Here is a 13,359-nt window from a genome sequence, read left to right on the forward strand (position 1 = left end):
TTTTCTGTCCTTCGTCAAACAGAAAATAATATATACCTTGTCACCAACGTCTACCCGTACAAGCAACTTTCCGCCACTAATTCAGCCCAGTGCAGCACACACATCCGTCAGATATAACTGGCGGAGGAGAGGGCATGCCGAGACAGCCATTAAAGGTTCCTAGCTGTCAAAGGTTCCCCTTTGTGTTGTGAGGAGAGGTATAAGTGTCGTGCTCTTATCAGAGCTTCCTGTGGAGTTTGCTCTGCATCCTGTCCACTTAGAGCTGCTTCTCTTTCAGTGAAGTCTCATTGTGTCTCTGTGCACATGAATGTGTTGGTGTGTGTCTGTGTGTGCATGCTGTCAAGTGAGTCATTTTGTAATACTGTTCATAGTATAGGTCAAGTTCTGAAATTGCTTTTCTTAAAATGTTTTCAGTGAGAGTAGTGCAGTATATCAGTGATGTAGAAGTAAATGAATGTGTGAACAAACATACTAGGTAAGATGGATCTTTGTCTTTTAAAAATACATTATTGTATGAATACAACTTCCACAATCTCAGTGATTAAATATAATTACAAAATCTACAAATACCAAAGCAATAAATAGATGGTTTTACAATAAACCGGTTAATTGTGTATGATCTTTGGTAAAAGATCGAAGGATATTCAAGAGAATCTTTAAGAGGTTGAGATCAAAATAATTTACCAGCTCATTCTCCTTTTGAACAAATGAGAAGAACTGAAAACTGAGTGATAAGATTAAGGCACAGCTACCATACATTCAGCGGAGATGGGTTTGGTAATATAAAGACTTTTTCTGATATCATTACACCTACAGTGTCTGCATTCTAATCACTGAGAGAAGCTTTGGGGAAATCTTTGAGTAGCCGAGTTTTTTTTTCGCTCGCTTTGTTTGGTTGAAATTTGTTCACACGTGGAGTTGATGATTTCCAGCCGGGTCCTCCTCCTCCTCCTCCATGTTACATGTGGATGGAGGAGGTTGAATGGGTGAAAAAAGGTAAAGGTAAATAAACAAACAATCAGCCGCAAGCTTGTTCTGGCTCTCCTTCTCTGTTGCCCCTCATTTGAAGCCTTATAAATCAGGCCTCCACCCCGAGACAGGGTGTTAGCAGGCCTCCCAGACTACACACATACAGGAACACACACAGGTCTGCTGCTCATTAAATCCACGATCAGATGTGTGCGTGTGTGTGAGAGAGAGAGAGTGATGTAGTAGAGTGTGTGTGTGGGGGGGGAACGACAAAATGAGAGGGTATGAATACAACTATGCCCAACATGTAGACATTGCAGTGTTCACATGTGCCCAAAAAGAAACTAATAACCGCACACACTCTACACCTGGATCACAGCTTTTCTCCATGTGTTCATAAAACACCTAAGATACCTGTTGCAGCTACCTTGTAATCTCATGACAAGTGCACTTTGATTCCACCAGCAGCAGAAAATATATTGGGTGGAAGACTAGGTGTGTGTGTGTGTGTGTGCGTGCGTGCGTGCGTGCGTGCGTGCGTGTGCGTGTGCGTGCGTGCGTGCGTGCGTGCGTGTGTGTGTGTGTGTGTGTGTGTGAGCATGTCACTGACTGCTTTCACACACAAAATGAAGGCCTTGCCTTTGTCAGGCCAAGTGCTTGGACTTTAAAGTGCACAGTGAGGAGACAGTAGCTGTAGATCTGAGGAGCATGAGGAATAGAGAAGATTTTTTCATTGGCTTGTTCAGTTGACATGATTATGTATATATATATAGGGCTTTTGAATATCTGAGAATGCATAGAAGCAACCGATTTGCAGTAAACTGTCTCTTTCCACACTCTTACAAACACACAACACACAACCAGCAGCTGCAGCTTTCGTTCTAGCCTCGCTGAACGGCGTTTTCAAACACCTTTAGGTTTTAATATGTATTTTCAGCCAAGGCGCTAACAGGCATCATTGTTCTAAAGAAGGCGCAGTTACTGTAGTTACTTCGGTAAACTCACACCTTGGCTTGAAAGTAGCACGGCAATGCTGTTACATGAAGCTGTTGCCTTAGCCGTGCATACGTGCATTCGCCTAAAACAGTTGCCGTATTTGTACAAGCACGCACATCACATGGCGTTTCTTCCACACCTCCATCCAGACCCTTTACATATTTACTCACCAGACTTGGCACCTGCACCCCCACCCACAAAAATACACCTTCCGCGTGCATTCAACAACAAGAACATAGGCCTTCACACTTTACGAGCTGGAGGGGAAAAAACATGAGCATGGCTTTAGAAAAGCAGGCAGTTAGAGAAGTTCGCGAACCTTGCACATCTAAAAATGTCAGAGGGTTTGTTGGTTCTTCTCCATCACACCTCGATTTCCTTCAGCAGGCATTTGACTGTGATTAAAAGTGCACCGTGTCATACTAGAAGTCAGGGCTGAACTCAAGCCAGGCTGATTGGTGGTTGTAATTAGAGGAGTTGCTCAGTCTCAGGCCAGGTCTTCCTGGAGGATTCACACAGGCTCAGTATCACATCAGCTATGTGGAGAAGAGCCCGGTAGTTTCTGCCAGCTCCAGATTTCCCAGAACCGACCAACTTCACCAAGCAAACACAAATTTCCACCACCAAAGATTCCTGCAATTTCTGGTTCTGTTTCATATATGCGCAAATTTCTGTCTAATATAAAAAGAAATGAGAGTTTTATTGCAAAATTGCTGTCTTTCCAAAATTGTCATTATTTTGCATTTTACTTCAGGAATCAGTTTAGATTGGGAGCCTTTATTTCTCATTGCTATAAAGCTATAAAGCTATAAAGCATGGTTAGTCGCTCCTGGTTTTCCCCCTCACTCTTCACTTCACAATGAGCCCCTCTTCTGTTCTTCTGCTCCTCCTCTTCCTGCTCCACCACTACCTCCATCCTCCTTCATTCTCTGTGAAAGCAGGTAACATGAAACCCACTCTTGGAGTCTCAAGGGTCTGCAGGGGCTACAAAGGGTGATCAATATGTGCCAGGGAAAGTCTTTAGACAAGTAAAAGACACCGCCGTTTGTGTACTCCCTCCTCTTTTCCCTCTTTCCTCTTCTTGTTGTTGGGATTGACAAGGTTAGATGGCCCTAACACCCACTGACATGTTAGCTCTGTGTACCTTAAAGTTAAATGACATCAAACCCTTGGCCCACACACAAATATTTAATCCATGTAAACACACCAACTGCATAACTACACTAAAAATCACTTGATTAAATCAAGTCAATTGAATAGTCGTTGAAAAAGTCTGTTTTTTATTTTTTAATATCTAACCTGTTGCTTTTCAACAGGTGGTGGATGACATGGGCAACGTGAAGTTTGCACTGGACACGGGACCAGATGCCGCCGGCAACAGCTGGCTCAAATACGTCCGCTCTGCCCCGTCATTTGAGGAGCAGAACCTCGCCGCCTGTCATCTCACAGGAGACCAGGTGAGTGCCATGACAACATTGTCCAAGTTGAATCCGTAGTCCAGATACGAAGGAAGACGCACCACACTGTCAGAAATAGGCCGAGATGAGTGGGGGGCGGCAGTTATTCCTTCCCGTCTACTAAGAGTAAATGCTGGCTTGATGTGTGTGAATGAGTGTTTTTGTGTGTGTGCGCTGGAGAAACGTGTGTGCTAGTAATGACCAAGGAATGGCTCCATTGTGTGTCTGTGGCTGGGATGGTTGCCAGTGCTGTTAAGAACTGACCCATGTAAAGAGGCTGAGGAATAGTCTGACACTCCTGAGTCCCATAATAACCGTTATCCAAAGCGCAGTCTTCTTCTGTGGCGGCAGCAGTTTCTCTTTTTGCTTCTTATCACCCAAACACCCCCACCCACCACCCCCTTCTCGCTTTCTCTTTCTCTCTCAAACCTAAGCGAGCTGTATCGGATCCTTTTGGAAAGATGCCCAGCCATTGCCTATAAAACCCCAACTGCTTAACTAGGCCCTAACCCTAACCCCATGCAATGTGTGTACCACAACTTACACTGCTGCAACGTATTAGCATAATTCTCCATTTTTGTTTATAACACAGAGACAGTTTTTCTTTTTATTTTTGCTACATTTTGCTCTGCTGACTCTTGTCCCAGTTTCTGCAAATTAAATACTGGTGCTGTTATTTAATACGCATTTCACTGTCAATTCAATCTGCTTCCAAAGAAGAACCGAGGATGGGAATCTTAAGTGAGATGACACCAGAAGCTAAGCAGCATGACAGTAGCCAGATCCGCCCGTATGATTCGTCTGCGTGTTTCCACATTCTCGTCACTCCGCTCTCATTTGTTTTCTAATCCCTGCCTACGCGGCCCTTCCTGACTCCGTCTCCAGCCGCCTGTTTCTTGCCGACTCTGTCTCCTTTCTCTATCCTGGTGTCTTGATCTGCCACCTGTCACCCTGTCACACCAAGGGGACAGGCTGGTGTGTCCATTTAAGCTTCAGACATTAAGTCTGACCGATAGAGAGAAAGGGGGCTTGGTACCAGGCGTAAGAGACCGAACGCACGGGGGCCTCCGAGATTGACAAGCACCAATTGGCTGGCAACACCAGCCCGCCTAATCCTTTTAAGATTTTCACATCAGTGCCCCCTGCCACTGCCACACAATGTCAAAGAAAGAATCAGGGCACCAGAGAAAATTGTGGAGAATTATCGGACCACGAAAAGGCCACGTGCACGATTGCTTTTTGATGTGTTTTGCAGTTGTTTGTACTTAGCGAACGGCTTTTGCTTTTGTTTGCTTGCCCAGTTGTTTGGTGTAGTGGCTCGCAGGTATGACCCTATCATTTATTTACAAACACAACACAAACACACACACTCACACACACACTTATGTGCAGCCACTCAGTGCTAAAATGTATAATTTAAGAGACCATTCACTGATTTTTCTTTTTTCTTTCTGTCTTTTTTTATAACTGCATGCACAATACATGAGTTTATGGAAATATGTGCACACTAGGCAAATTCAAATGCAGGCAGTAACCTTTTAAAGAGCAAGAGGAGAAGTTATGGGGTTGTTTGTCATTAATGATGCAAGATGAACAAATGTGTGCATGACTGATCATAATTCAGACATTTGTGGCCGTGCATTAATTTGGCATTGTTTTTATAGATTTGTCTCCATTCTGTCAGGTGATTCCACGAGTTTCATTCAAAGTATTGTGGATTTCTTATTTTTTCTTATTTTTTCATTCGGATTGAATGTGGCTCTCTGTGTAAGCATCTACAGACAACTGTATCAATTACATTCTTCTCAGTTAAAATCCATCCAAAATGTGTGCCTCTGTGTGTACGTGCACCTAAGTGAGATTGTTCTCATTCATTTATAACCCCAAACAATTGGTCAAAATGGGTTTGCAAGTGTGCCCATTCACTTTTTCGAAGGCCAAGTTGCACTGAGAGGTGGAAACAGCTGAGAGAGCTATGAGTGGCATGTGAGATGGGTGGGTAGCTGATGGGGGGTTTAAGGAAAAGATGAACCTTGTCCACCTTCTTGTCAACTTTTCATCTTTTGTGTTTTGGAGTGAAGCCCTTTCCAGTGCTGTTTGATCTGCCCTTCTACCCCTGGACGGATCCATCAATTCGTAGAGACAAGCGTGCATGTGCAAGTGTGTGTGTGTGTGTGTGTGTGTGTGTGTGTGTATTAGGCCACAGTAGGGGATTGTTGTGGACCCCTATGGCTGGCATTGATCGATGAGGCATCTGTCTGCTGAACACTGGACAGAGATGGGAAGAGGTCAAGACAAGTCTATGTGATCAGACCTTACTGTAGGACACACACACATACAGAGAGAGAGAGAGAGAGAGAAAGAGAGACCGAGTAAGAGAAAAGGCAAAAGAAATATTCAAATTAGACATCCAAATATTAATTAAGAATGTAATTAAACCCTCTTAATTATTAACTGACTTGTATTCTTTGAAAGGAAAAAAGTGTAATATTTTCTGATAATGTTGCAATTAATAATCTTGACATAAAACCGGGAAGATGTGTCATTAATATCATAAATTAAACTACACATAAAAGGGCTGCAACATAAATTAAGCATAAAAAATAGAAAGTAAAAAAAGGACTTTTAGGGATATTGCGACGCTGTTCATTGTTTTTTACCTCAGTGCCCACACTCGTGTCTGAACGGGTTTTATTTGTTTTGTTTACCCGCTGTAAATACGATTTAATAAATATTTGAAAAATAATTCAGTAGCAATATCCGTAATCGATATATTTTTTTCGTCAAAATAACTTTACGACGTCACACAAGCCTCATAAAAATCGAAATTCTATTTTTTTTATGTTTTATTAAAATGCGATCTTAAACCATTCAACTCTGTCAAATTTTCTTTTCTTCAACAATTCTTCTTTTTTTCTTTTAGATTAAAAAAAATCTAAGAGGCAATGAGATTATGCTCAGACCACAAAAGTGAAGCACGAAGCAAAACTTAAACTAAGAAAATAAATAAATAAATAAAAAGGCCTGCTGTGTGTCTGTGTGTCTATTTGCTTGTTTAAGCATGTGTTCGGCCTATAGTGTGTGTGCCTGTGTGTGTTTGTGTGTTAGAGTGACCGACAGAATGACTGCTTTATCTATTATTTACATCAATAGTAGATTTATCAAGCGGCCAAAGCGGCGGCTGGGATCGGAGATGCGGGGAGGGGTCTGTGCCGCAGATCCCTCAATCCTTTTGGCTGGAGATAAGACGAGGAGGAGTGGCCGACGGGTAACCGAGAGAGCACTAAGGGGCAACAGGGAATCACTAATGAGAGAGAGAGAGAGTCAGAAAGAGAGAGAGAGAGAGAGAGAGAGAGAGAGAGAGAGAGAGAGAGAAAGAGTGAGGGAGAGACTCATCATCATCATCAAAGACGCGCTCACTGACTAGATTAGAGAGTAACCCAGGAGAGGAGCGTCAGGCTTCATCCAACCAAACGGAGCGATCACCGACCGTCTGCAGCTCTTCCCGACCGACCCGCGACCCCTTCTCCCCGGCCTTGTGCGCTCTAGCGCCCCGGTCCATCTCGGGCAGACCTACTATGGGTTGTGTCGCCAACTCCACCGGGACTGAAGTGCTACTGCAGCTGGAGGCTCTCCGCAGCGCCGCGCAACTTTCTCAACTGTTCCGTCTCACGGAGAAAAGAAAGGTCAGGTCGAAAAAGCATAGAGAGACAGTAGCCTATTTGTGGTAAATATAATACGCTGTAATAATAATAATAGTAATAATAATAATAATAATAATAATAATAATGCGTGTAGTTTTCGTTGATTTTAGGCCTTTGCTCTTTGTCTCCTCTCTCTCATCTGACGAGCGCTAAGTCTTAAAAGTTACTTTCCCAGCCTCTCTGTATGTTTGTGTGTGTATGTGTGAAAGAGTGCTTCTGTCCGTCTTGTTGTGGTGACAGTGTACAGCTGGTGCAGAGCGCCCCCATGCGTTCACAGATCACGCCTGAAGTTGTTTGCGCTGTGTCATAATAATTGGGATGCACAGAGCTGCAACATGTAAAGAAGTGCCATTTAAAGATGATTATTTTTTAAAAAAGAACTTTGAATGTTATTTATCATCTTTATAATTTATTTATTTCTTTATTTGTATTTTGTGAATCGAGATTTAAGCTCAGCTTGGTTTCCTGTACTGTTGGTTTAGGCCTCGGCTCTGACTTACCTTTAAATACTTCAACTTGAATCCGATTTCTGTTGTATTGAACGAAAACTGGGAAAAAATGAAACCCAAGTGTCCAGCAGTAAATTATGTCCGAGCAAACTTGTCAAATGACCTCAATAAAGTGATTTGTCGCGTGCAGTTAAAGACCCGACATTTCCCGGTTTGCTGCAGCTGTAAAACAAAAACGCACGACAGAAGCGGGACTGTTTATTTTTGCTATGACATTTTTTTTGTAACAAATGCGTTTGTCTGGATTTCTTATATAATTCTTTCGGGTGTTTATTTATTTTTTAACAAGAGTGCAGATCACGTTTCCATCTGTAACAGAAACCAACATTTACGTATTTCCGTTCGTTTTATTTCACAAAGTTCGGGTAAATTTGCAATTAAACAAACAGCTGATTGTGTTGTGAAATAAAAGGAGGGGGGGGGGTTATGTTAGTAAAATGAATTGTTTAATGTTGTGAACAGATCAGAATCAATTATGTTCCAATAGGAGGATAATGTATCTTACTTTATATATTTGTAATACCCACGTTACCAGCCATATTATTAGAATAATATTGGGTTTCACGCGGGCCCTGAGCTGCGACAGTAAATATATAGGGGGCCAGACTTATTAATCCTTTCCTGACCTAAGTTAAAGTCTCCCTTGCCTTTCTCTCTCTCTCTCTCTTCAGATTTATTATAAAGCTGTCCGGGACATTGAAGCAGGGGAGGAGCTCTTAGTGTATATGAAGGACGGTATTTTCCCTGAGGGATCCATGGCACCCAACCTACAAGGTAAGATTAATGCGCGTCATTAGCGCACGTTTTAAACAAACTCCAACCTGCATCCCGTGCCGCTTTCGCGGTCAACACACTCCATAACTGGGGGAAAAAACACCACTTCTCCCTCCAAGATTTTTTCCCTACTCAAGAAATGTGAATTATTCGAACCATAAATTTCCAGGATGGAATTAAATCCCGCATTAAAGCATATGGTTGAAGGCCGTTTTGGATCTGTCATTTAAAATAGGCTTGCCAATATAGAAAGGATACCCGTAAGAGTCTGGTCTGAATTGTGCTCTTTTACAATGCTGCAATATAATGGGCCTCTTTGCCTGAAATGCTGTATTAGGGCGTCAATTGGCACTTGTCATATTCCATCCTATGCGAGTAGAAATTTTCTGTTGACGGAAAGCTAAGATCAAACAGAAATTACTCGGTAGCCGTGCATATTATTAAGAACACATTATGGGAGCAAAGGGAGAAAAAAAACGTCCATAGGTGGAGCAAGAGGGGGAGATGGATTAATGGCGTTTAGTCGGGAAATATTAGTTAAAACGTTGACTCGTTTCAACCACCTCAGGTCTTCATCAGAGTGAAAACCTTCAAACAAACACCTTAGTGCTGGAAATGTAAGGAAATCGCCATAAAACGGACTGGCATCAGAACACTATTACTATCCTAAAAATGAAAATAAATAAACAATAGGGTGAAAATTGCAAGTCAAGAGTTTAATTAGTGTCTCCCCGGTGTGCAACTTTAAGAAGGCTGTTGGTTTGAGACGGTTTACAGTCTACTTCCTCGGTCAAACTTGGATATATAGTTATGAGGTTTCCGTTACAGCGGTTTTTTAGGCAGTCGGCCTTTCTGATGGATTGTTCATTGACTTCTTTTCCAGTCCCCCCACCTCAGCAGCCTGCCATTGTATTGGTGTTCAGCAAAACAGTCTAATCAGGAGTTTCCATTGAGATGGCATTGTATATTTATGTTCGCTCACTCTGCCTGCCTGGCGTTTCTCCGTGCGTCGAAGCGACTTCTCTGTAGCGATTTCAACCCCTGGGAATCCCGTGTTCCGACTGAAAAGAAAGGGGAAAAGATGCCTCTGTCTAACCTGTTTAAGTTGTTTCTGTGTGTAATTTAATTAGTGCTTAAAAATAATGAAGAGAAAGCTACAAAGCAGATCAGGTATGATCAGAAGCAATTTTGAGATTGAAAAATTACCTGTGAGTTAATTGAATATGCTAGAGCTTGAAGCTTTTTTAGTCTCATTGTTGAATTAGTTAAAGATTATACACAATATAAATAAAATCGTTCCCTTTATTTCTTTCTTTTAATACACTTCTGTGCATTTTATTATGACCCTTTCTTTAGATCTTGTGCCGTAAGTGCTTCGTTACACCTTCTTTTACACTGTCCTCTTGAAATTGGCTCACATTTCAAAGTGCGTCACATTTCTAGGTGCTCTCATCCACCCTTCTCCTCTCTGACTGGGTAACCTGATTCACTGTACTCACTGCCTTTCAACCGTGCCCGCCTATGTCAGACTGAATATGTCCAATATTTTATCTCGTAATCTAACTTGGACAGCTGTTCACTTTTCTTTCAAACTTTACTTAAGCGGAAAAGGGTCCGTAGTTCCGCTGCGTTTTCTTTAAACATCTTGGACTTATTGTGCCGAAGTGCTGTTGTCAGGTAACATTGTTTTGTTGTGTTTCCAGTCTTTCTGGAACCACAGATGAAAAAAAGAAAATCTGATTACTGTTACTTGTCATTGATTAGAAAATTGTGGAGGGAGAACAAGATGTTCGTGAGATGCTGTGCAGTTCACCAGCTCCCCACCACTACCCTGTATGATGCACAGTTTATGCACAGGTCTCAGTGCCAAAGATGAAGGGGAGGGAGGGGGGATACAGGAGCAAAGAAAGCTATATTATTGAAAAGAAGCAGATTGACATGTTGTAGGAGTGTGTCAAAGATGGAGCACGCTTATACATGATTTGTTGAATTCATCTGCCTGTAAGTATGCGCATGAGGGAGGCAGACAGAGAGAAAATTTCACCTGCCAAAATGTCTGTGTCAGGGCCAAAGTATTTGGCTTTGTGTGTTGTGTAAGAGAGAGCTGAAGGCACACAGAAAAGAACATGTAACATACAGATGGTTTAGTGTTTAAAGATGCTTACAGTATATGTGAATCAGCAACACTGAAATAGAAGGATGAGCAGCGATTCAAAGTCATCTCACCGTTGTGATGATCGCATCTGATTTGTTTTTCCTGTCTCCCTGCATTTGTGCGAGCAAGGGAGTGAGGCAGTGGGGTTGAGCAGGAGTTTGGCAGTGCAGCTCTGTTCTCTGTGTCCAGCTTATCGGAGAAGGAATTTGAAGTGGAGGACTTGAGGAGTCCCCTGAGACCTCACCCATGCTCCCAGATTAGCTGCTAAACTGCACATAATTGTGACTCCCTTCGTCTCCCAGAGAGCTATTAGTCTCCACTTTAACCTCCCCACCCCCCCTCCACAAAACCCACACAAGCCAGACTTGCTGAAAAAACACAGGCACACCGAAATGCACATGCAAGTACCTTTGCATATGTGCATCCTAACATTCAAGCACGCACCTGAGTGTCCTTTTAGGTGTTTCCTTTCATCTTTTATTACTTGTGTTCCTTTTTCCTAGAGGGTACTTGAAGGTCCTTGCTGTATATGAACCATGTCTTTATTTTATTTTATTTTTTGTCCAAAATATTTTCCACTCTTAAATGTCGCAGACAAAAATTATTTTGAGTTGTTTGTGCTGCACAGGCAATCATACCCAACCCTCTCACAGTAAAATGCTCGCTCCCTGTGAAATACGTCCACACAGTGGTGTCAAAGTGGCTAGTTAGTTTAGTGTTTGAGCTCTGTGTAATGGTCCATTGACCAGAAGGTCATTTATCCTTCTCCCCAAGGTTAGACACATTGATGTTGCTACACTAATGCCCTTTTAATGTGTCCAAGAAGTTCCAGCTGGATAAACGGCCACATGCAGTAGAAAGCAGGTGAGCCATGCACTGTAAGTCATTTTGGATAAACTCATTTAGTACAGCTTGAATTGATGGATGGGTGTGTGTGGCATGTTGGGACACCTGGGGGGCCGACTCAGACGCTGGCTGCTTGGGTCATGCCAAAGAGGGTATGGCAGGTTGGCGCTGAAATCACCATGGGGTCGGCGCCACCGTGGCCCTGCTTACCTCTGTTCATTTTGGCTCATTTTGGAAACATAAGCACACTTACACACACACACACACTCGTGCACGCGCACACACACACGTGTACACTTGTTTATGCATTTGCACACAGACACTCCGCTGGGCTTTCCCCTGATCTGTTGAACTTGGCGTCGGACTCAGGAACTTGCTATTGAAAGAGCTGGTCCGAGTTTTATGCATTTGACCTTGTTGGTGAGAAGTATTGTAAAGGTTATCAACATGGAAGGGGAAGACCAGCCCCTATTGTTTCCTCTGTGTGCTATTACACCAACACTCTAAAGCAAACACTTGTTTTAACAAGTAATTAACAGTTTTAATGACGGTTACATTTCACTGCTAATTGATTTCCATTTTATGGGGTTGTTTTTACCATTTGTTAAACCTGTCTATACAGCTGCGACTGAAACACAAAACAAGATGAGATTCTTCTTTTTGCTGAGTGTTATTATCAGTTTTTATCTTTCTATACATTTTAGACAATTGGTTCTGCATCTCTGCCAACATGAGTTGGCATACTAAGATGCAAATAAGCTTATTTTGCATTGCACATTTTGATAGTGTGTTGAATCTGATAGCGAAAAATGTTGTATTTTTTGCACAGATTAAAAGCACAATTAAATGTCAGCAATTAGCGCTGCTTGTAGGTGGTCTTAGCTTGTAATTAAAATGTTGACAATTTGACAAAGTTACAAAAGTTACAAAGTTACAAAAACTAATTATTAATCATTTCTATTTACTTAAGAATTCCTACATCAATAGTGAAACTTCGGAAAAGGTTATGACGAGAAATGTTTTTTTTAAATACATATCTCTTAGTTACGTACATGTTTGATGTATTATACATATAGAAAGCTGCGTTGTGGCTAAACAAACCCTTGTGTATGGGTGTGTTTGCGTGCAGACGAGCAGATGTACCGCTGTGAAGACTGTGATGAGCTGTTCTCCTCAACACTTGAGCTGCGGCGGCATCAGAAGTATTCATGCTCCAGTGCTGGCTCCATCTTTGACGCACTAAGAGACGACTTCAAACAGGAACGTGAGGACAGCGACGATCCTGTCCATGAGTGTAAAGACTGTGAGAAGATCTTTCCCAATGAGTACAGGTGAAGTTCAGCCCATTCATTGTGCTACAAATGTGATTCATTGACTGATTTGCTGATGAGTTTGTGTTTTCTCAATCAAGTCTGGGACAACACATGATAGTTCACACAGAAGAGAGGGAGTACAAGTGCGACCAGTGCCCCAAAGCCTTCAACTGGAAGTCCAACCTCATCCGTCACCAGATGTCACATGACAGTGGCAAGCGCTTTGAGTGTGAAAACTGTGATAAGGTACAGCATACCCGCCACGTAAGTTGTGCACAGGACACACAGGCTTTATCTGTTAGTAGTTCTTTAAGAAGACAAAGAAATGAAAAGTCTGCTTATGTTTTTACAAAATACAAAAAGGGGAATTTTGTGTAATTTTTTTAGCATTGTTAGTCATGGCATACCTTGCATTTTTTTTTTATACACTTGTTTTAAATTTCAGGTGTTCACAGATCCCAGTAACCTTCAGCGTCACATCCGCTCTCAACACGTGGGGGCCCGCGCTCACACATGCCCTGAATGTGGCAAGACCTTTGCCACCTCGTCAGGCCTCAAGCAGCATAAGCACATCCACAGTAGTGTCAAACCCTTTAGCTGTAAGTAAGGGCTTCGGAAGTTAATGATCACCTTTTT

The 13,359-nt window shown here is 42.3% G+C and overlaps 1 protein-coding gene across 8 annotated transcripts in view; it reads left to right on the forward strand.

Moving 5' to 3' along the window:
- prdm16 (PR domain containing 16) overlaps nucleotides 1-13,359 on the forward strand; it is a 174,222-nt gene that overhangs the window by 147,780 nt on the left and 13,083 nt on the right. For 4 of the 8 annotated variants that reach the window (XM_076878168.1, XM_076878167.1, XM_076878170.1 and 1 more), the window contains exons 4-8: nucleotides 3,282-3,422; nucleotides 8,307-8,409; nucleotides 12,540-12,741; nucleotides 12,822-12,987; nucleotides 13,169-13,322. In XM_076878168.1, coding sequence (XP_076734283.1) covers nucleotides 3,282-3,422; nucleotides 8,307-8,409; nucleotides 12,540-12,741; nucleotides 12,822-12,987; nucleotides 13,169-13,322 — 766 coding nt within the window. Of the gene's footprint in view, nucleotides 1-3,281; nucleotides 3,423-6,782; nucleotides 7,109-8,306; nucleotides 8,410-12,539; nucleotides 12,742-12,821; nucleotides 12,988-13,168; nucleotides 13,323-13,359 lie in introns of those variants that run through there. The other 4 variants (XM_076878169.1, XM_076878171.1, XM_076878174.1 and 1 more) reach the window with 2 other exon arrangements.

This window comes from Maylandia zebra, linkage group LG20, assembly GCF_041146795.1.
Source record: "Maylandia zebra isolate NMK-2024a linkage group LG20, Mzebra_GT3a, whole genome shotgun sequence".
Classification (NCBI taxonomy): Eukaryota; Metazoa; Chordata; class Actinopteri; order Cichliformes; family Cichlidae; genus Maylandia; species Maylandia zebra.